This window comes from Grus americana, chromosome 6 (genome assembly GCF_028858705.1).
Source record: "Grus americana isolate bGruAme1 chromosome 6, bGruAme1.mat, whole genome shotgun sequence".
Taxonomy (NCBI): domain Eukaryota; kingdom Metazoa; phylum Chordata; class Aves; order Gruiformes; family Gruidae; genus Grus; species Grus americana.
In genome coordinates, this window is record NC_072857.1 from 21,195,229 (window position 1) to 21,218,450 (window position 23,222).

The following is a 23,222-nucleotide window of genomic DNA, read 5'->3' on the forward strand; positions in this document are numbered from 1 at the left end:
AACATGAATATTACGAATACTTACTACTTCGAAAATGAAAACAGCTTACTACAACATTGTTTCAGATATACATTTTCTGAAAAACATATTGTGGGGTTTTTTTAACCAGCTATCAGATTCTACAAAGATTATTACCAAGATTGCTGTTAAAGGGAAAGTAACACGCTTTTAAGACAATAGAAAATGCAAGTGCAGAGCATGTCTAGCACTGCTGGTTTTGATATAAATTGTTTATGAAGTGTCATTCCTTATTCTCATCAAAAGCTTTTCTTGCAGCAGAGATCATGTATGCTTCCGCATGCAATTTTCCCCCTCCAGAGGGATGAGAATGTGCCGCAGTTTACTTTGCCTGGCTTACACTGCAGTATGATTTTTTTTTTAAATTTTTTTTAAGGCAAGCACTAGGACATGTCTGTTTCACTGTGCAACAGCTCTCACTGATCAGCAAGGAAAAATAAAATATGCTAAGTAACAGCGACTGCATGTTGTATCATATAGACAAAACCTAGCTGTGCTCACAGAATGAGATGTGTACCATCCCCCACTGAAAATGTTGCTAATGCAGAGGTTTGTGAGCCATTAAATATTCCCACACTGCAGATATTTCAGATGATTTCTCCTAATGCTATTATAAAGCTAGAGAAGCCTTTCTGTATATATACTATAGAAAGAGTATCGTAAGAATTTTCTACATCAAAAAACCCCATTGCATTTTTAATAGTACTTCATGTTATTTATGACTGTGTGTTTGCCATGAAAATGAGACAGATACTTTCACATGTGATTCTTTTAGAAGGTTGAGGCTGTTTCATAGGTGCACCGTGGAATTAAATTAATAATAATAAAATAAATAAAAATAATAATATTAAGTAAAGCTAAAGCTATCTGTGGAATTCCCCAGTGCATCAACACGCTTCAGTCATATTTTAGTAAGCTCAGATAAGTGTGGCAGTTCTTAATCAATGTGGTGGCAGCTCTGGATATAGGGCCACATGCCCTACAGGGTACAGAACCTAAATCCAAAACCTGCTGGCCCAGTCACAAAAGTATTCCCAACAAAGCTATCTTTACACAACAAGCCAAATCATCAAGTTGCAGTTTCATTAGTTCACTAGAACAAAATATGTATGAAATCTATAAATTCTCTGGAAAGCTGTAAGCTATCCCTGCTGCCTATGACTGTAACTTGTATTTCTTGATTCTTTCTTTGGCTGAAGACACCAGACAGTGCCAAGATCATCTGGCAGGTGTGTGTGCCCTCTACTGGATGCAGTCACACTTCGCTATTATTGTACGTCCTATGCTGCTAACAGCTAGGGAAGAGATGCTCTTTGACTGAATCTGATGTATTTATGGTACTCACCAACATACATTTCTGCTTAAAAATAATACAAAAACCCCCCAGAACAGGCGCCTCTACAAAAAAAAGCAAATAAGCAATATTCTTTCTCTTCCCCCTGCCATCCTTCCCTTTTATATTTTCACAATACAAGTAATTTTGTACGCTGGATACAGAAGTCTTGTCCTTAGAAGTGAAACAGAGTTTTGTTAGGGAATTGAGCAAGGCCAAGATTTAAAAATAACAGAACTTTTCCCCTTTTGTGCCTTAATATAGTTCTGTTTTGTTGGTTTTTTGGTGTGATTTTTTGTGGGGGTTTTTTTGGGCAGGGCAGGGGAGGGCAGGTTGATGGCACCTTCATAAAATAAAATACACTTACATTCCTGGATGGGTAAGAGAGAGTAAAGAAAGCTTGTTTCTGAGAAAATTTTAAGGGAGCCTTTCTTATTAATTTTTCATTCTCTATAAACTAGAACAGTATGAGAGTGCAGTGTCCTCCTGTTCTAGGAATTTTGCTCAATGCTTTGCATACTAATATATGACTGACCCAATACACTGAAACATCTGTCTTAAATCAACATTAAAACATGAATATATTTTATACCTGCAGGTTGAGGAAGACTGCAAGTGAACTGTGTCTTCCATAAAGGCAAATATCTTCCAGGTATACTGGAATAATTTAAAAAAAAATATAAAAGGATATAAGTTTATTCAAATATATACAGTTGAAATATACAAATACATTACTGTTTTTGCAAAGGACCAAAAAGTTTAGAATTTGAGTCAACAAAACCAGAATTACTTCAGTTGGATTATGGTTTCGATTAAACATAACTTTAACGATAGAAATTTTCATAGGGTAAAATGATTTTATAGATGACCTCATATACTTCTGCACCCTACCAAATTTGTAGAGAAATTATTGCATACATATTTCATGCTTATTGCACATAGAATTTTTAATTTAACTACATATCTAGCACTGACTTAAACCAATTTTGTTCTTTAAACAGCAATTCGAGAGTATAACCAAGATTTTTTGAAGCATTTACATTATTGCTTTGTGTAATTATTGTTAGCAACTAAGATATTAAACCAATAACTATTCTGGATTAAAAAAAGTTTTAATTCAAATCAGATACAGTTACTAAAAACATACATTGTCCTTCAAAGCACAGCATACTTGAGGGGGTTTTCCTGTTAGCTATATTGGCCCAAGTACACAGCTGCTACTCTTCACAACAGAAATGAGAATGGAAAAAATGCATTAATTACTCCACGCACAGGTCCATCTGCTCACACCCTGTCCCAAATCCTGCCACTTGTACATAGTAAACTCTTGCCAGGGACCATGCCTGTTAGGGTCTATAAAGGCATCAGTTGCCTGAAGCCAACTGTGGGGTGGCCACTAACACCTCTAACAGGTCTTTTCCCCTTCTTTTGGCAGCCATGGGTTTCTTAGGGGGAATGGGATTAAAGCGACTACCGTTATTCCCTCGTGGAGCTATTTCAGTGACGGATCCCAGACCACCCAACCCAGGGTGAGCAGTATCTGCTGGATCTGCTGCTCAGCAAGAATGTGGAGACGTATTACATTGGACTTGGCCACCAAAGGACACCACTGGAGGTCTTCCTGGGAAACTCATAAAAATCTGACAGAAAACCACATAGTTGGAATGCAATTCTCTTCTGAATTCTAGAAAAGCTTCTCTGGTCAGGACAACATAAGCATTTCATTTCATCTAGATTGTAACAAGTTGATATTGATCTAAGTCATAAAGCAACATGTGATCTAGATGTCTAAAACACATTGCCTCATGGCTAAAGTGGTTCTGCCTTAATTTTACCAACCATTTGTTGCTAATCTGTATAAACTTCATACAATAAAAACACAAAGACTAAAACAAGTACATAAAAAGGTTATCTTTATTCTTTTGGGTTGTTAGCAATGTAGTTATTTTTGGCAAAACAACTTCCTGCATGCAGTTCATCAGTACACTATGAGCCAATAGTTTCTATAAAAGCAGGAGCCCAACTATATACTAGTTCTTTTGTAAGAAATGCAAGGTATTCCACTGTCCATTGCACAAGTTCACTATTCTCATGAAGAAAGATTTGCAATAACAAATTACATTTAAAGCACTTCTGCAATATGAATCAACAAGAAAAGCAAACTGTGTGAGACTAACACTGGGGAAAAGCAATGGTTCTACGACTAAGATGACCCTGAAAATTGACAGACAGGATTATAATTTCGAAAGAAACCCTTCTATCTCATTTCACATATGAGGACCTACTTACCGATCAGAAAAAGAACTGCACTGTGCATTTCTTTTAAAATTATTCCTTATTAAAATAAGTTTAATGTAATTAGCAGAAACTTGCAATTACCAATTCACATTGTATCTTAGATTTCCCAACAGTAAAGTGTCACAGATAGACAGCAATAAAAATTACTAACAACATGAAGATATGTTTTGTTTCTTATAAGTATAAAATGTTATAAAATAAAACTATCTTCAAAATAACAAGAATAGATCAATAGATATATATTATAAAAGTTTTTTTTCTAGCCCCACATTTTAAGCAATATATGTCCTGTGTAGTCTGGTTATTTACTGCATATTTGTGGATTACAAAACTCAAACAAAATAAAATCTGTAATAGCAGCAAACTATTGCTTACTGGTATGAGGAATGGTGGTCTCATCAAACATTTTTTTCTTTTTACCACTCACATGACTTCCCATCTTAGACTTTAATAGCTGTAGGATAATAGCAGCAAGCATGCGTCAGTTAAAGCTTCCCAGTTATTTGGAGTATTACAGAATATATCATATTATCTATTGAAATGTTATAAGCTACACTTACTAGGATACATATTTGATGCAATAAATACAGTACTTAGGTCACTGTCTCTGTTCAAACAGGTACCACTGCGTAAAACAACTGATTAAATAACAGAGGATATTTTACTTACATATATAGTGTCAGCCTTGATAAAAGAGTCATCTAAACCACAATGCAGGACAAAGCCAATTTAAGCACATCCTTTTGTCATCTCCGCTTTCTACGGAAGATTGTGTTACATACAATGGAAACCTGACTAAAGTGCCATGGGGGGAGGGGTGGAGTCAAAACCACCTCTGATATACATATTTTGTGTCTCTGGCATGACCCATTCTTCCAAAGTATGGAAATTTAAGTCTGAGGTATACATTAAGGTAGTATTTGTCCCAAAAGGTACTTTGCTATCAACTTATCCATGTAGCTTTGATTATTGTCCTAAGTGGGATATATTCATGTGAAATAAGAAGTGTGGAAACAGACTTTGGAATGAAGTATGGAAGCTACTCATGAAATCATAGGGTCTACAGTTAAAAAAAGAAAAAAAAGACTACCGCTTTTTTTTATTTCAGTAATTCCCTGCAGACACAATTTGGCATTTGTAGCTTTTCTGCAACATGAGCTGTTTAAATCTCTCAGGAATGATGACATATCTTGGACTCTGAAAGTAACTTTTTCATAGTTTCATGTTTTTCAAAACAGGAGTTGTGTGGGTAGCATCATTTAAATCACTTTATCTGAAATGGACTGTATAATGAATTAAGAATTACTAAAAAGTATTAAACATAAGTATATTAAAACCAAGAGACTAAACTACCAACCTCTTTTATGTGAAAATTATTCCCTTGTTTTGTTTTCCGATAAATTGGCTATCTATACTCTGGTCTTTTTTATCATTTGCTGTTGATTTGATGTAGGATCCTGAGGTTCAATAATCTGGAATCTTGGCTTTCTGCTTTTAGAAGTGGCTTGAAGAGAACTATGTTCACATTATGATGCCATAATTATGTATTCCTGGCATTTGTGTTCCTCTGCAAGAGTATTTAGTTTTCTTGTCAGCACAGCAAAACTACAAATAGCAGTATATTAATTAAAGCAAATGAGATAATGAAAAAAAATTGACACACATAGAACATACATAGGAGATTAAATGTACATAGTGGATACACTTATTCCACAAAAATATAGACTTATTAGGACTGGTAATTTTGGATTCCAAAATTAAGGATTCCTACAGTCCAAGTGGAAATTTTATGTCTCCTCTCCATTAGTGCCAGTTGATAATAAAAACTATTTTTCTGGCAAGGTTATTTCCCTGTTAAAGACAGAGTTTGCTAGTGAAGGGTCATTGTCTTGGTATAGGCACTGACTGTAGCAGTGGGTAAATATGTAAAAACTTGTAATTTTGGCATAATCCTCCAATAAGAGTGCTATTGATAAAAACGTCATCTTCTCAGGCTTGTGAGCATTCATCATGGACAACTTCTTTGTGTCTCTTACTTTTTATTTCCTTTTTTGTCTTTCCCCTTGTCTTCTTTTTCTGATTTGTCATTTTCATATTTTTCTTTTTCTGGTTTTGTTACACTATCGTAAGAAGGTGGAGATGTGGTGGATGCAGACATATCCATTTTATCTGGAGGTGAGTTTTCACTTAGCTTACCAATAACCGTATCTTTTTTGATAAGCAGATCAACCCCATCTTTGCGATACATAAACGAAAGTTTCTTTACTGACTGTCTTAAAAGATAACGTCTATAAGCACGCTGAATAATGACAGCGGATACCTCCTCCTGTTTTCGTTTCAATGTGGTGGTAATTGGTTCATAGGAGACTTTTGAAGGATTGGCTGCCATAAACCGATCTTCCATCTGTATTCTGAGGGCATCCATCTCATCACTTTCCCCCAAAACACGCTTTGTGAAAGCAAACAAGATGTCAAGGCAGTGAATTCTGTCACCGCTTACCATGGGCAGATCCATGGCAATAAGCTGAATTGTGTTTGGTTTTGGTATATTAAGAGGAGGATCCAGAGAAGCTGCAAAATCAGACAGCTTACTGTATTCTATGAATTGTGTTGCATCAGGATCATATTTTTCCCAGACCTCATAGAACATCTCAAAGTCATCCTCGCTCAAGGGTTCAGCGCTTTCTTCAGTAGCAACACTGAAGTTCTCCAAAATCACAGCAATGTACATGTTCACCACTACCAGAAACGATATGATAATGTAGCTGACAAAGAAGAAAATCCCAACGGAAGGGTTGCCGCAGTCGCCTTTAACAGAGCTTCCTGGATGAGCTTTGTTCGGGTCACAGTCTGGTGGCTCGCTATTAAGAATAGGGTCAAGCAAACCATCCCAGCCAGCAGATGTGGTAATTTGAAATAGGCAGATCATGCTGTTGCCAAACGTTTCAAAGTTGAACATGTCATCTATACCACCTTCCCTCTTAACATAGGCAAAGTTGGACATGCCAAATATCGCATAGATGAACATGACCAGGAAGAGCAGCAGCCCAATGTTGAACAAAGCAGGAAGAGACATCATCAAAGCAAAAAGCAGAGTGCGGATCCCCTTAGCGCCTTTAATGAGACGCAGGATTCGACCGATTCTGGCAAGTCGTACAACTCTGAACAGTGTGGGGGACACAAAGTACTTTTCAATCACCTTAGCTAGAAACATACCTGTGAAACATAAAATTAAAATTAAAAGGGTAAGATTTTATCACAGATTACATTTTTCACAACAAAGTATGAATAAAGAACAATTCTACCCATGGAATTAGTGGAAATTAAAATTGGAGATAAAATTTATCTCCTATGGGTAGTTTTAGCTTTTTTCCCAGCACTCTTAGGAAAAAAAAAAGGAATATTAAAATTAATATAGAATTATTAAGAAAGTTACTACTCTAAAGTATGCTTTTCATTTCCTAAATAATCAGAAGAAATTAAGTATTTCCTCTAATTTGACAGAGATCATGCATTTAATACATATCTTACTATGTGTAATTTTGAATATAAGAATTTCTTACCTACTATTGAAAGAATAACAACCACAAAATCAAAAATATTCCAGCCAATAGTGAAGTAATAATAACGAAGCGAGAACAGTTTGAAGACACATTCTCCAGTGAAAAGGACAACAAAGACCAAGTTAATCCAGTATAAAATATTTTGCATCAGTTCACTCTGGTCGTCTGTTTCTATCATCATGGTGACCATGTTAAAACAGATGAGAACCATAATGGTGATGTCAAATGCTTGCTTTGTTACTATATCAAATACCAGACCCTGCAATTTGTTCTGAGGGGAGAAAAAAGAAAAGGTGATAGTGTCTTGTACGTAATGAACATGCTTTTCCTCCCTCTCATTTTCTTCTTCCTCCCCCAAAATATACAACCAAGCAAAAGGCTGAAAAAAAATCTAAGAAAAGTACTGTCCAATAACTTCTTTATTTGCCAGCTCTAAGCTTTCCCCCTCAAAACCCAACAGATTTCTTCAGATTCTTTGATTCTCTAATTCCTCAGGCATAACAAATATGAAAGATTTTTCCTGCAGAACAGAAATACATACGTTTCAATTCAGAATGAAGGGCTAACTTTAATTAGGCCTAACTGTAAATTTTAGAGTTAAAGGAAAAAATTTTTGATAGTTAATGTATTGCTGCAATTTCTTCCCAAATGTAGATGATAGAATAGCACACATTCTTACCGCTGGTCTAGGTATAGGTTTTTGTGGTTTCTTGGATCCCAGTTTCTTCATTGCATTGTAGTATTTCTTTTGTTCTTCTGTCATAAAAATGTCTTGACCTCCAAGGTAAAATAATAAAAATAGAATTGATCACAGCCAAGCCTTTAAATCCATTAATTCACAGCATTGCAGAACATGGTTTTTATGAACCATGTATTAATTCTTATACATTGTTGCCAAAACATAATAATTATATCAAAGATTGTTGAAATATCTGACAAGTCTTGATGGAAAAATAAAACAAATTAAGGAATGGAGAAAAGCCCCAGAACGTCTATCTATTTGCTATTAAAAAAACCCCATACCTGATTCTTCAAATAAATACGTACCAAAAACCCTTGTAAAAATATACATTCCATAGATACTTAGAAATCTAACATCACAAATTCCACACTGTACATCAATCAACCAGAAATAAAAAAGCTTCAAAGATTCACTGAGATCTGATATGCCTTCAGGGAAATCATATGAGGAAAAAGAAATTACTGATGTTACTTTTCAGGATGCATGTTTTATCATTTGAGTACAGGTATCTCAGTTCAGATTTTTTTTTGCCACAATAATACTTCTACAGTGTATATGAGGCTTGATCATCCCCCTATATTGTACAGAGATCATCAGAAGCATGGGCTCACTCTGGGGTTTCTTACCTGAGTAAGACGACAGTACTCTGATTAAAAGGGTATCTAGACCAGTATGTATAATACACATACAGAAACACTTGTCAGAAGTACAATTTATGTTGACAAGTAACTTTTTTTCTTTCATACATTTGTTTTTAAGTACATTCCAGGTATGGGTGATGCCAAAGAAGTGGCATTTGGAAACAAATTTCAGTCTCACAGGTGATTCTGTGACTTTGTCACACTGACTTTGTCAAATGCAGTCAATCTTATTGAGAAAGCAATGATGAATCTGGATAAAGATGTGTTTGAGTCAGCTGTGGCTACATATAGACATGAAGATTTAGAAGTCAAAAGAGATCTTGTTCAGCATGCCCTCCTCATAAGCCAAATATTCAAATAAATTCAGTTCTTACAGAGTAAGGGTTTTGGATGAGAAACAAGAAATTAATTTGCTCCTATGATGGAAACATCAGGAGATTGCACCCATTGGGAAATAATTTAAAAAAAAAGCTATAAAGGAACTAGCATTGAAGTGGGGATTTCTTCCGATGCCTCACTGATGAAATGGCTATCAAGACTGAACAAATCATAATTGTCTCAGTGTGCTGTCCATAGGGAGAATAGCGGTCTCAAGATGAGATACACCTTATATGCCTTTGAGGACCGTAATGGTTAGGAATTTTACAGCTAGTGGAACATTGTTTTCTCCATGGTAACTAATGTAATAAAAGTAGGATGCACACAGGGACCAAAGAAATGCATACAGTTTAACTACACAGGGACAGTATATATCAACATGAGGTCCTTCCCATTCATATCCCAACAACATTGCCCAAAATGGGGAGATATCAGTGATGTGAAGGCAGAACAAAGACAAGAAAAATACTGCTGGGTAGCCACACGCTGTGTGATCTGTGTATTTCTACGTGCACGGGTGCATCTATAAATTCAAAAGACAGGTGACTAATGTTTGCTGATTTGCTACGTGAAGCTGCAGAATAGCATGTAGATAGAATTTTCCCCAGCCTAATTGTTGTCCTTTGTGATATCTGCAGTATTTGACTTGGTGACAGTTAGAACAGCTACAAATGTACCACACTGCCAGAAAAAGCCCTTTAGCAGGAATCCTCCTCTGCCTTCTGAGTCATAATGACTACAGTAGACAGTGTCTGCCAAGTGAACTTAATAGAATTTATAATCACCTCATTACAGAGTAAGGTCACCTTGTTACACACAGACTGCCAAAAATGCCAATAGCATGTGTATAACCTTAGTCGTCTTCTCCAAGGATAAGAAACTGAACCACCTTCCTCTTAAGTATTGGAAGCCCCTGAAGTTTATTTGAATGGAGGTGCAAACATCTTGGAGGATGAAGATGTCATCAGCTTTGGAACCATAAAATCATCCTTTCTATTATATGAGTCTGCAGATAAGACTCAAAGAATCTGAAGAAGCAACATATGAAGCTGCATACTCCAGTCTCAAGTGGAAAGATTTACTGGAAGTTCCCACTGCAGTAAGGCTAGCAATATCTTTTTTCAGTACAAAGAATGACACTTGACAAACCATCAAGAATCACAGATGAAGAAATTATGTACTGCCTTGCTATTACTTAGCTCACTTTAAAAAAAAAAAAATTGTATTCCAGTATGATTCTGCTCCAAATGTGTACAGAAAAATAAGACCATTGTAGACCTTAGACAGCGTTTATAGTTTAAATAGTAAGTAGAACTTAATTTGCCATCCTGGTCTGCATTTTAATCTACTTAAATGCTCCTGGAATTCTTGACACAATCCTGTGTTCATCTGAATAACAGAAACAATTTCAGTTGAAGAAAAACTATACATTTGCAAATGTCAACAATTTTCTTTCTCTTGCAAATTCATTAACTCATGAGACAGTTTCCCAACCCTCTCTAATCTTACAATACAGAGCAGTAGTTCCAGCATTCAGCTTGTTTGTATTAGTCTCTTTGAGAAAGCCTCCATAGTATTGCTATATGTTATCAATTTTGATATTCTTACATATTCTTTTCTTCCCTGTCACCTATTTGCTTGAATTAAGTCATCTGCATTTTCACATAGCTTTGTCACAATACTGTAAGGGTAAGCAAAAAACAATACATAACTTTCTGATGTACAACATATCATTGGGCTGTACAGGGATGTGGAGAACACTCAGACACTTGGTGTAAGTTTAAATTACTTCAAATGCCTTAAAAAGCAAAGACTATTATTTCATTATTTTGAATAGAAAAAAAGGAAATCTTAATAGCTGATTTCTTTTTTTTTTTCTTTCTATTACTATAAGAAATTTCAGACACTCATTTATCCTTGCATACATTTGCTGAATGCTTAATAACAATGAAGTGTTGTGAAAATGATACGCGATACTTATCTTTTTTTTTTGTTGGTTGAAGTTATCTATGATGACACCAATGAATAAGTTTAGGGTGAAAAACGATCCAAAGATGATAAAGGCAACAAAGTAAATATACATGTACAGGTTGTCCTCATATTTGGGCTGTTTCCCTGTCTATGTAACATAGAAAAACAGCAACAGTCCACAAATAACAGTTAAGACAAATTACAGAATACCAAGCAGAAACAGAAGTCGCATCCATATGGACAGCAACTCCTTGACAAGGGGGGGAAACTAGCCTTTTTTGGAGCATACCCTACAGTTGCCTTATGTTTGAACATGAAAATCTATTGAATACAGGTGTCTGTAATTGGACACAGAGACCTGCCATTCCTCCCCTTTCTGTCTGCCAGTTCCTCTCTAATGACATTTGATGTTTTGCATAATTCCTACTAAATTTGTCAGAATGTGCAAATCTCAAAAGCAATTCAGTTCCTATAGATTTTATGCAAATCAGGAGTTGGATAGGGGAGAGATGCAAACAAATGCCAGCATTATCAGGAAAACAGGCAAAATTCAGCCATTTTATTTTTTGAGATCACCAGAGTCTGCAGCTCTGCATTAGCTATTGCAAGTGATGTCACTTGATTATTTGGGTTATTTTGGAGACACAGGAAAAACTTGTTTCCTAATCTGTATAATCTCAGTGACAAAAATTAATAGGAAACCAGATTTCATCAGTTTTGTTATTTACAGATGACTTATTAAATTAGTAATACTTTATGTAGATCTACTGCTATAATTTTTTTACCTATTAAAAGTATATGCACTTAACTACTTTATAGTACATAGATTTATATATAAAAATTATCAAGGTTTTACATTTTTATACTTTATCTTTTACTTTATTTCAAATGTCATTCAAGAAGCATTACATCAATCTTATATTTGTTTTTCACTCAGTAAATTTTATATTGCACTCACTTCTCTAGAATCAACTGCAGCATACATGATCTCCATCCATCCTTTAAACGTTGCCTAAAAACAAAGTTTGTTAATATTTTCTATCAGAGCTCCAATTTTGTAAACATTCTAAATAAAACACTGTCTTCTGCAATGTATTTGCACCCACAAAAATCAGAAGGAATATTAAAATTTTGGTAAGACACAAGTTAAGTATTCACAGGAAGTAATTTACTGTGGAATTTTTCTCTCTAATACTTAAACACTGAATAAATTCTAATCTCCAGGCAAATTCATACAAACTGTACATAGGACGAGTTGCAATCAATATCTGGGCATAACAGAAAGACTGCAATTTATAACAAGGCTCTCAGTTCTAACTTTCTGAGTACCAAAAAACTGGAGGACGACTCCAAAAATCAGCAACCATAGGTTGGTATTTTTCAGGCAGAATATGTGAATAGTCCTACAAGAAACCGCAAAAGATAAGTGGTCCCAAGAAATCTTAAGAAAATAACAGAATCATAGAATGGTTTGGCTTGGAAGGGACCTTTAGAGATTATCTAGTCCAACCCCTCTGCCAGAGGCAGGGACATATTTCACTATATCACATACTTCCAATGATACTGCATCCACAACTTCTCTGGGCAACCTGTTCCAGTGTCTCATCACCTTATCATTAAAAAAAAAAGAAATTCTTCCTTCTATCCAATCTAAATCTACCTTCTTTCAGTTTTAAACTGTTGCTCCTTGTCCTGTCAGCACAGGCCTTGAGAAAAATTTTCTCAGTATTTCTTATAAGCCCCCTTTATATATTGAAAGGCCACAGTAAGGTCCCCCTGGAGCCTTTTCTTCTCCAGGCTGAACAACCCCCAACTCTCAGCCTGTCTTCATAGGAGAGGTGTTCTAGCCCTCTGATCTTTTTTTTAGTCCTCCTCTGGACCTGCTCTAAGAGGTCCATGTCTGGTGGGGTCTCATGAGAATGGAGTGGATGGGGAGAATCACCTCCCCTGATCAGTTGGCCACACTTGTTATGCAGCCCAGCATACGATTGACTTCCTGGGCTGCAAGTGCCCATTACCAGCTCACGTCCAATTTTTTGTCCATCAGTATCCCCAAGTCCTTCTCTGCAGGGCTGCTCTCAATCTATTAATCTTCAAGTCTGTACTAATACTGGAGATTGCCCTTACCCCGGCACAGGACTTTGCACATGGCCTTGTTGAACTTTGTGAGGTTCACATGGGCTCATTCCTCAACCCTGCCAAGGTCCCTCAGGATGGCATCCCATCCCTCTAAGTGTATCAACTGCACCACTCAGCTTGTGTCATCTGCAAACTGCTGAGGATGCACTCAATCTATGTAATTGATGAAGCTGTTAAATAGTATTGGTTCCAGTGCAGACCCTTGAGAGACACCACTTGTTACTGGTTTCCACTTGGACATTAAGCCGCTCATTAGAAGTCTTCGGGGACAGCCATTCAGCCAACTCCTACTGGGCCTTCCATCAAACCTACTCCTGTGAGCTATCATACTAAGTAACCATACCATTCCTACCTTGTTTTTAGAGGAAACCATTCTATGCAAGATATGTTACAAAAGCTAAAAAGCACTGCTGTCCTCTACACTGGTAATTTATGCAAACGCCTAGTACTATTTAGCAATAGCTACTGTTACTCCCTGGGGCAATCAGATGGTAGCCTGCTAGCACAATACTAACTACTAAATACTACCAAGTTAGAGATTTTTAAAGACAGAATAATTACCAACTTCTTATGAGCACAAATATTTTCCCAGAAGCAGTTTGTCAAACGAACTCGATTAGGAATATATATTTCTGTCCTCTTGGCTCCAATTTACAGATGCTGCCTCTAAAAAAGGCTTGTGCTTAGAAATCTAGCACTAGTAAATTCTGCAACTGCTCATCTGGAGTTTAAAAACAAGCTGAAAAACTATCTCCAAAAAAACTACTTGACAAGAATAGACAATGAATGGAGTGGGACTAGTAAGAATAATAAAAAGGGAAAGAAGAGAAAGGAAAAAGTGAATTTAAAAATTTTTCTAAATCAATAGTTGGTTCTCTTCTTGTTTGAGTATCAGATGAGCCCTAGAATGTATCTATTTGACTATCACAGTAAAAATCTAAGTCAACATGCCTCAACAGATCAAGCAAATAAAAGAAAATTAATCCTAGCAGCATTTTTTTATTTTTACCAGATACTATGTATCCGTGGAACTTGCAAAAGAACTAGCAGTTGGGTCCAAAGGAACTTTATATGCATCTGGTAGATATTAGATATTCCTCTTCCAAAATGGCCATGAATATAGAATGTATCAGACTTTTACCATAACCAATATTAATTAGCTTCATAGAACACAATTAAAAAATCAAATCCCATATCCATTAATATATTGTAAAATAACACTAAAAATTATGGAATTAAATGTTACTGCTACAAAACTTTAAGCTGGAAAATTAATTTATCAAAATTTATACACTTACTACTTGAAGCAGAGAAAGATAACCAGCTCCAACATTATCAAAGTTTACTTTCACATTTTTCCACCGAACATTCGGAGAAGTCTTCATAAGATTTTCACACATAGTTACATTATCGACTTTCTTTAGTGAGATTTCCTCACCAGTTGTGGTGTTAACACAGTGATAGAACTTGCCAGCAAACAAATTTACTCCCATGATGCTGAAAATTAGCCAGAATGTAAGACAAACCAGAAGTACATTCATAATGGATGGGATTGCTCCAGTAAGAGCATTCACAACCACCTAGTAAATAAACACAGAAAACCACACTTTTTAAAAACAGTACGTAGAGCAGTAAAAATATTTTAACTGTAGCAAAAGATTAAATGTAAAACATTAAAATACACTGACGTAATGCCGACAGAAAAGGAATAACACATACAATAAAATCAAACATGCTACTGTCGTCCTTGAAAACACACATGCAGTTTAGCGTTCCTCCACGATTTTATAATTAGGCATATTTTTATGGATTTGTTTTACAGATTATTTCTTTTTTTCTTACCCTCATGCCTTCAAAGCGTGACAAAGCTCTTAGAGGTCTCAAAGCTCTTAATGTTCGGAGGGACTTAATTGCACTGAGTTCTGAGAAACCAAGGGCATGAGCTACTAAGCTAACCAACGAGACCTAGAGGAAATCAAACAAAAGAATTTTGTTTTTTTTTCATAGCCTCACAACAGAAACGTAATGCCTAGAAAACTTTGATACGGGTATCAGAAAAAAGTTCGTAAGGACTCTAAGCTTCTGGCAAGAATAAAAAAGAACAAAAAAATTTAAAAATGAATAGAAAATCATGGGTAAATTTCAGAACAGTTTAAACCAAGAGAGAACTTAATCTCTAGAATTTTCATCACAGACAGAGTGTTAGTTAAAAAAATGTACCTGCGCAAAATGAAAAACATTTTGGATAAAAAGATTTGAATACAAGCTCATCTTCCCAACAAACTCAGTCAAAGCCTAAAATGTACTGAAAACGTACTGTTCTTTAAATTCAAATGTTAGACAAACATTTAGTATAAAAAGCATTAATCCACAGGAATCCTTCAAGACCTTAAAATAATAACTCCTTACTTTTATAATCCTAGAAAAGATACAGAGAAAATATGTTTCAAGTATTCCTGTCAGATAACCGTATTTTCTTAGATAATGCAGTTGTTATATTTGCATTGCAAGAAATCCTCAGCCTGTAAGATTAGCACATCTTTACTTAATGATGCCATAATTTTATCTTTCTTTGGAAACTAAAATACAATTTAACGCATTGCTTTTTTCTGCTTTTTTTGGAGGGGAGAGAGGAGAGGGTGGATAGTTCATCTCAACACATGGTGCTGATGGCAATTAAAGCTTAATTTTTCTTGTACCATCTGTGGATGTATGTGCATGCAAGCATTTTTTAATTTTTTTTTTTAATAAATAATTTCCTCATCTTCCTTAAGTATGATCATGGTTTGGACAACTCCTAATACCAGCTCTGAACTTTCTTCCACATGTAAAAGTGCTAACTGTAACATTTCTGTGATGCAAAATTAGAAAATAATATTATATACTTTCACCAATACAGTAAATTCAAAAGGTGTATTGTAACAAAAAAGGGTAAATGTAAAAAACACACTTTAATGATACGTGTCAGACAGAATTCATCTGCCACGTCATTTCAACTTTCTGCTCCTGTAGCTACCAAACAGCATTTTCAGAAAAGCACATTGTTAACGTAAGGTGGAAACATCTTTGGATTTGTTGAACTGTTTGTTTTGGACAATTAATGTGCCTTGAGATTTATTTCCTCTTTTAACATCATTACTCTCGTGGAAGAGACAGTCTAATCCACAAGAATTTTTGAAACCTTTAGGACAGCTGGATTAACAGCTCAAAAGCTGACTGTCCTGCTGTTTTCTGGTGAGAGTCAATGACTTCTGTCTCACAGTGTTTTCCACTCCAGATGGCTGTCTCCTGTTGCATTTACATGAGGAAGCCTTATGAAGATTTCTTTCCTCTAAGGGTAGCTCAAGAAAGCTGTCAAAACGCTACACAGTCCCATGCTTATTCTTTTTCATTATATCCTTTGAACTTGCATGTGGAAGGCTGGGCAGAACCAGCATTTATATGTGTTTTGGGGCTAATTATGCTTTTCTGGAAACACTGTGAGCATCACAATGGGTAAGAATTTGTGTTTGTATGCTATAAGTTCTTTCCCAAATAGGGGACAGCTGGAGAGTTTAGACTGATAATGAGGCACTGGAACAGGTTGCCCAGAGATGTTGTGGATGCCCCATCCCTGGAAGCGTTCAAGGCCAGGCTGGAAAGGGCTTTGGGCAACCTGGTCTAGTGGAGGGTGTCCCAGCCCCTGGCAGGGGGGTTGGAACTACATGATCTTTAAGGTCCCTTCCAACCCAAACCATTCTAGGATTCTATGATCCTATGAAATGCAAATTTAATTATCACTAGGTTCTGGAAACATACTATCTTGGAATCCTAACAGGAAATGAGATTTGCCCCCACCCCTCCTCTTTTGCTGTCTTCTTGATTTCCTGATACCATTCTCAACTGCAGTTCTTTACCAGTGATTCATTAAGCCCAGGATTAGCTGTCCTACCCCAACCCCATGGGCTCACTTATATTTCCCTTTCCTTTCTGTGTCTGCTTCCTCCTTGTTCTCTGTCACCAAATCCAGAAGACTGAAGTCCAATTAGCTGATAGTCCTCACTCACTGCTTGGGACCCGGCTCAGTAAAACACAGACAGAACACATGGAGTCAATGACAGTAAAGATAAAGGCAGATTTAGTTACTCACTGAGTAATTACAACGGAATCTTATGCACTGATATGTCATCTTCTGTTCATTCAAACCCAATTTATATTCTTCACTGTATATATATACATGTATCAGATCGGAGTTACATAAAAGGGCCTGCCTAAACAACAGAAATAGGATACTTAGAAAGTATAGTACCTACATCAACAATCAGGAAGTCCAGCCAGCACCAAGCATTAGTGAAATAAGTTTGAAAACCATAGGCCACCCATTTTAGCACCATTTCCAGAATAAAGATGTAAGTGAAGATTTTATCAGCATATTCCAGTATGATTTTTATAGTCTTGCGCTGTTCAATATATATATCTTCAAAAGCCTGTGAAAAATGGGTTGCATATAAGTCAGATATTCATAGGTCTTTGTAAACTACAAAATTAAGCCAAAAGAACTGAATTAAAAATGGCAAAGTAAAATTCACTTTCAACATCAGATGTTTCACCTTGAAAAGCCAGCATAAGCAGGTTACAACTGCATTCTTTCTGAGTTTTAGATTTTATCATTGCCTGATAATGGAATTACAATATAATGAAGTTGCCAAAAAGGTTTTTAGAAATTTCACTAATAGTCAACTCAGAATTACAATTTATCACCCTGAAAAGCCCAGTCAGGCCTAATCAGAAGGCAATTATAATAAATTCAACTAACAAAATTCTCCCAATTATAATAAATTCAACTAACAAAAGTGAATAATAAGCTACAGTGGCCAAATATTACGTTGCTGCTGATCTTTGCTGAATTCCAATATTAAGTGTTGGGGGCAAGGTTTTGGCAGCAGGAGGCTGCAGGGGCTGGCACTGTGAGAAGAGGCAAGGGGCTGCCCTGTGCCAGCTCCACAACGGACCCACCACAGGAAGCAGCTAAGCCCGTCGGTGAACCTGGTGGTGCCTCTGGGAAAACATATTTAAGAAAGGGCAAAACACTGCATGGCAGTATGATCACTGAAGAAAAAAAAAGTGAGAGAAACTACCCTGTGAACACCAAGGTCAGAGAAGGAGGAAGGGACATGGTGCTTGAGGTGCCAAAGCAAAGATAATAGTAGTATATACCAAATCCTGTCAGTCAACAACCAAAAAGAACCCAATACTTAGTAGCTGTGTGAAGGACTAAATGTCACTAAGGATAGAATAAAGGAATTCAAGGATTCCGATGTAACTGTCTAGAAATACTGAAACTAAAACTAAAGCAAAAAAATTAACTGAGAATATGATTAATTCTGTGTCTGTACTGCTTTTGGGGACAATTTTAATTTAAAATACAATATTTGTTCCAGTTATTGCATACAATTAATTTTGAATGATTTTTATTATTTCTTAAACAAGATTTTTAGTGCAATCCTTTTCATAAGCACCCTCACACACACATATCATCTCGTATTCATCAAAAATTCATCTGCAGAATGTTATTTGACAGTAGAATTTTAATGACTTATTTTATATGCACTACCTAAAATATTCTGGGAATTTAGTTCCAAGTTCTCTTTCAAACCAACTTTGTACTTTGTTCTTAATGAACATAGATATGTTACAATACTATCTTTGATAAAACATTTTTCTAGGTACTGTTTCTATGGGTGTATGCTCTACTTACCAGAGCACCACTGCTGAGAAGAATCATGAAGACAATGAATGTTTCAAACCAGTTGTGTTCCACTATCTTGTAGCAGGTTTTTCGAAGGTTCCACCAGATTCTTCCTTTTGTGCTTTCCATACTGCCTTTACAGCATTTAAACTTACGTATACAGCCTGATAATACAAACAAGTTGTTATATGGTAGAATTTTCATTATCCTGAAAAAGCAAAATCACTCTTAACTAGCTCCTGTTTCATGAGGTAGTGCTTCAAATTACCACATGCTACTTAAAGCATCCTTACATTCTCAATTTGATACTTTGGATGTAGGAAAACTTGCATGTAAGCTATTTTTCTATTACCCTGATGCTACATCAAGCTTAGAATCAAAAGGTGTCATCTAATTGAGCTAATTTTAATTTATAAACACATTTTTTTAAAATTATTTTTCATTTCTATACAGATAATCAGAGAACATATGAGAATTGTCCGGGAGTAGAAACAAAGAGCATAAACACATAGCAACTTTCACAGGAACTAGTTTGAGAGTACAGCAGCTTCTTTTAAAAGTGCTTTTGTCTCTCAGCTAAGGTTCAAATAAATCACACAGATGTAAATACCCTTGATTTTATTATACCTCTGCTTCAAGGGCTGACTAAGGATACCTGTTTCATGACATAAGTAACTGATAAAAATGGAGATTTTGAGAGCTTTTCCATGTGGTACAGATTTGTGGCAATCATCAGCATGATTCTGCCTCACCTTGGAGAGCTCCCTACCTTATCATGGGGCCTCAAGGCAGAGTTTTCAATGAACCTCACTATCTGCCTGGCTAATAGTAGTCTCCTTATTTCTTTAAACATGATTAATCACATAGAAACATAACCAAATTTAATGGGTCCCCAAAGCAGTATTCAAGTTTTCCTGTAAGCGTCATTAAGTTCATACGTTACAAGTAAGTTACATTATATTTCACCAGCTCCGCTAAAACAGCTACCACTGTGAAGAGCATGATTTACCTTACCTTCAACTACTCAAAATGCCTACGTTATGAAAAAATTAGTCTTATGCCCAAGGACTGATAGACATCACATAATATATATTACAATTCTTCCTTATCCTTAATGTGAAATTATTTGAGAAGCATACTTTTTTTTAAATCAAGAGCTTGATATATTCAATACAGCCCTGCATTCCAAAACAATATTTTTTATATTTTTAATATGAGTGAAATAATATTTCAGAGGATAAGAGTTCTAGCCTAAGTCAAAGGTGTCTTCATAACAGTAAATCAAAAAGCATGGATAGGATAGGAGAATTAATCCTGGAACATATTTTGTTTTGAATGATTTTAATCATGACTTAAAAGGAAAGTAAAATCTGTCATATCACAAAAATGGGAAATACATTCTTATACAGTAAATTTCAGTAATCCACTAAAGTATATAGCTACACAGAACTAAAATAAATGCAAACTTCTAAGGACATGCAAGTATGCTCTTAAGTCTTCTTTACTTGAAAAAACGTAGGATCTCATTCACCTGTTGCATCCCACATTATATTTATGCACCCCTTCCCCCCATTAATGGTGTAATGTCAAGATAATAACTCTATTGTTTGAATCCAACTTTTGAAGATCTGTATCATCCACTGGATTGCTTTCCAGCACTATGAAGGTACCGTGGGTAATCACATGAATCTGGTCTAAATTTCTCAGTGAACTGAACCTGGTGTGGGGTACCTAATAGGATTACGGAGAATCAGTTTGTAGAATTGTACCTACAGTTTTTTAAAAAATATTATAAATTATCACATACACATATATTTAACTTTGCATCACACAAATGGCTCCATGGACTTCAGTACAGCTATCTACAACAGGTAAAATTAATCATAAGATGACAAACTAGGATCCAGACTGCTGTAGCAAATAGCATCTTTGAACTGCCAATGCTTGTTGCAAACAACCGAAACGTAATTGCTGACCCCAAATTTTATTTCCATACCTTCTGTAAAACATACCTTCTGTAAAGCATGCCTGTAGCTCAGATGCTTTTTCTGGTTCAGTTTCAGCTTTTTCTTCTCCAAAGAGAGCTAAATTAACTGTACTTCCTTCAGATGAGCTGGAAAAATTTAGCTTCTGAAAATAAAATTTGGTAAGTTATACTTTACTAATACTTACATTTTTAGAACTGCAATTAACTTTAAGCATGCAACACTGTGTGCATGTAATAACAATATTTCTCACCAGAAATACACACAAACATCCACACAGAGCAGTCAATGCTGTTGAAATGTGCATAAATTATCCACTTTCTACCTAGAGATTGCAAGGCATATCATGTAATCTTTAACGGAATTTCAGAATTTCTGGTCTAAATATAGTACAGTGTTATTCATCAAAGTTAACGACTACTAAGTAGATTTTCTGATACATATTCTATTTATTTTGTTTTCTACTATTATTTTCTTACTGTAATTTCTCTTGCTGCATTTTAAACCAATACCAGTTATACTGCATGCTTTGAGATGATGTATGTTGGTAGCTACTTTCATTACAGCAGTCTCCTCAACCTGAAGACAGTAAATCCTGACAGTAAAAAACTTTAAATTATGAACTGTCAGGGTAAACTGTCCAAGGGAGAAAGTGTAGCAGATTTTAATTCAGTGCCCATTATTCACAATATAAAAGGAATAAATTATCAGGTTTTTTCATTGGCATCAGTACGATGCAAGCTAATCCCTTCCAGCCCATATCACAATTTATAATACAATTTGGTTACCTTTGACCACAGATAATTTAGATATTTTTCATTTTAAGATCATTTTATGATCTATACGGGAAAATGCTAAAGTAAAATCAGGATTAATATGAAACCTTGTTTCAGATGTGAATTTGAACATTACCCTCAACATATTCACAAAACAAATTATGTCTGCCCTATCTTAACCCATAATTATCGCTATCATATGAACATCTTCTATGTTTTTTCATCTATATTGTAAGTTTCAAAAAGGAAAAAGTATGATAAATACATTTCAACTGGCATTAATTTGCATTCTTTTTTGCCAATGCACATATGTATTACATTGTGCATTCTGAAACTACCCATTACTTTGGTACACATACCTGTACAGTTAGCACCCAGAAAGGAATGAATTTTTTTGTTTTGTTTTAAAAATTAAAACTATGCTAAGTCACATTAATACGAAAAAATCACTAACAAAAGAATAAACCATAATTTAATTTTTATTCTGTAATCTGCATGTGTATTGCAAAAATCCATAGTCTGGGAATTTTAAAAGAAGGTCTGGTGTCCTGTACACTTAGTCTGAGTATGAGTACCAAACTAAGTCAAAGTAGTTTTGGTCATAGCATTCTCTGACATTTTACAATGTTATTATCAAGAAGTATATAACATCAGTAATGAATTCACACAACTAATGTCTGTAGGGAATGATGTAAGCACACTTTGTAAAACAGCTTCAGTTTTGTAGAATTAACATAATTTTAATTAATTTAGCCAGACTTGCATGATTGAGAGACATTTAAGATATAAAAGTAGACAAGTTACAGGCACTATCCAATCAAGCTATATTTACATCTCAATTGCAAAATATGAAAGGACAAAATTATTTTAAGTATTAAACAAATTATTTGCTATTTTTGTGAAAGAAGACAGAGATAATTTAATGAGAAAAAGTAGCCCAGTGTTCTGCATTAACTTTTATCCAAAATTATTCAGTAATATACTTTGCTGCTACTTTAGAAACTGCTTATCTGGAACAGAACCTCCAAATTACTTATATTTAGTGTAAACACATCTTTTCATTTTAGTAGCACTGATCTTAAAATATCAATATTCACAGCAAACAACTTTTCCTATCACTAATTCTACTGAACCTAAGGATAGCACTATATACCTCCATCATTTCATTAATATGCTGCTTTCATCATTCCATGACATAGCATATATATCGCAAAATGCTGCAGCAGTGGTGGGTAAAGTGAAATAATGAATTGAATTATAAATCAAAGTACTAATTTTAAAAATTTGTAATTTTTAAGAGTAAAAAGCTTGGCATCAAATTGCTAATATAAGTTAAAAACAACATGAAGTACCCCTGGGTCATTTGAACTCTAAGCTACTTAGTACACTGTTTGAGCAGATGACATGAATTCAACTGAAAGAATACATATTTTAATGAATTAACAAGTTTAAAAGATGAACCACCATGAACAGCAAAAAAACTGAAAAGAATCAATGTGTTTAGAACATGAAGTTATATATCTCATTTAATACATGACAGAAGAATTAGAGATTAGAAAATTTATTTTTAGTTAAGAAAGGCAATTTTATTGACTCTAGAAATCAAATAAGAGCCTCAAAGAACTATTTTGATATAAAGGACAGGCAGCC

General features: G+C 35.2%; 1 protein-coding gene across 1 annotated transcript in view; it reads right to left on the bottom strand.

Annotated features, from left to right (window-relative positions):
• Positions 1-3,249: 3,249 nt before the first annotated feature.
• The window catches only part of LOC129207791 (sodium channel protein type 2 subunit alpha-like), a 79,738-nt gene continuing 59,765 nt past the window's right edge, over positions 3,250-23,222 (bottom strand). Inside the window, exons 18-27 of the mRNA XM_054829224.1 lie at positions 20,824-20,941; positions 18,821-18,975; positions 17,376-17,549; positions 14,926-15,048; positions 14,382-14,663; positions 11,903-11,956; positions 10,955-11,092; positions 7,892-7,996; positions 7,213-7,483; positions 3,250-6,865 (exon numbers count right to left, since the gene is read on the bottom strand). Of these exons, the coding sequence (XP_054685199.1) occupies positions 5,682-6,865; positions 7,213-7,483; positions 7,892-7,996; positions 10,955-11,092; positions 11,903-11,956; positions 14,382-14,663; positions 14,926-15,048; positions 17,376-17,549; positions 18,821-18,975; positions 20,824-20,941 (2,604 nt within the window). The 3' untranslated portion in view covers positions 3,250-5,681. The remainder of the gene's footprint in view (positions 6,866-7,212; positions 7,484-7,891; positions 7,997-10,954; positions 11,093-11,902; positions 11,957-14,381; positions 14,664-14,925; positions 15,049-17,375; positions 17,550-18,820; positions 18,976-20,823; positions 20,942-23,222) is intronic.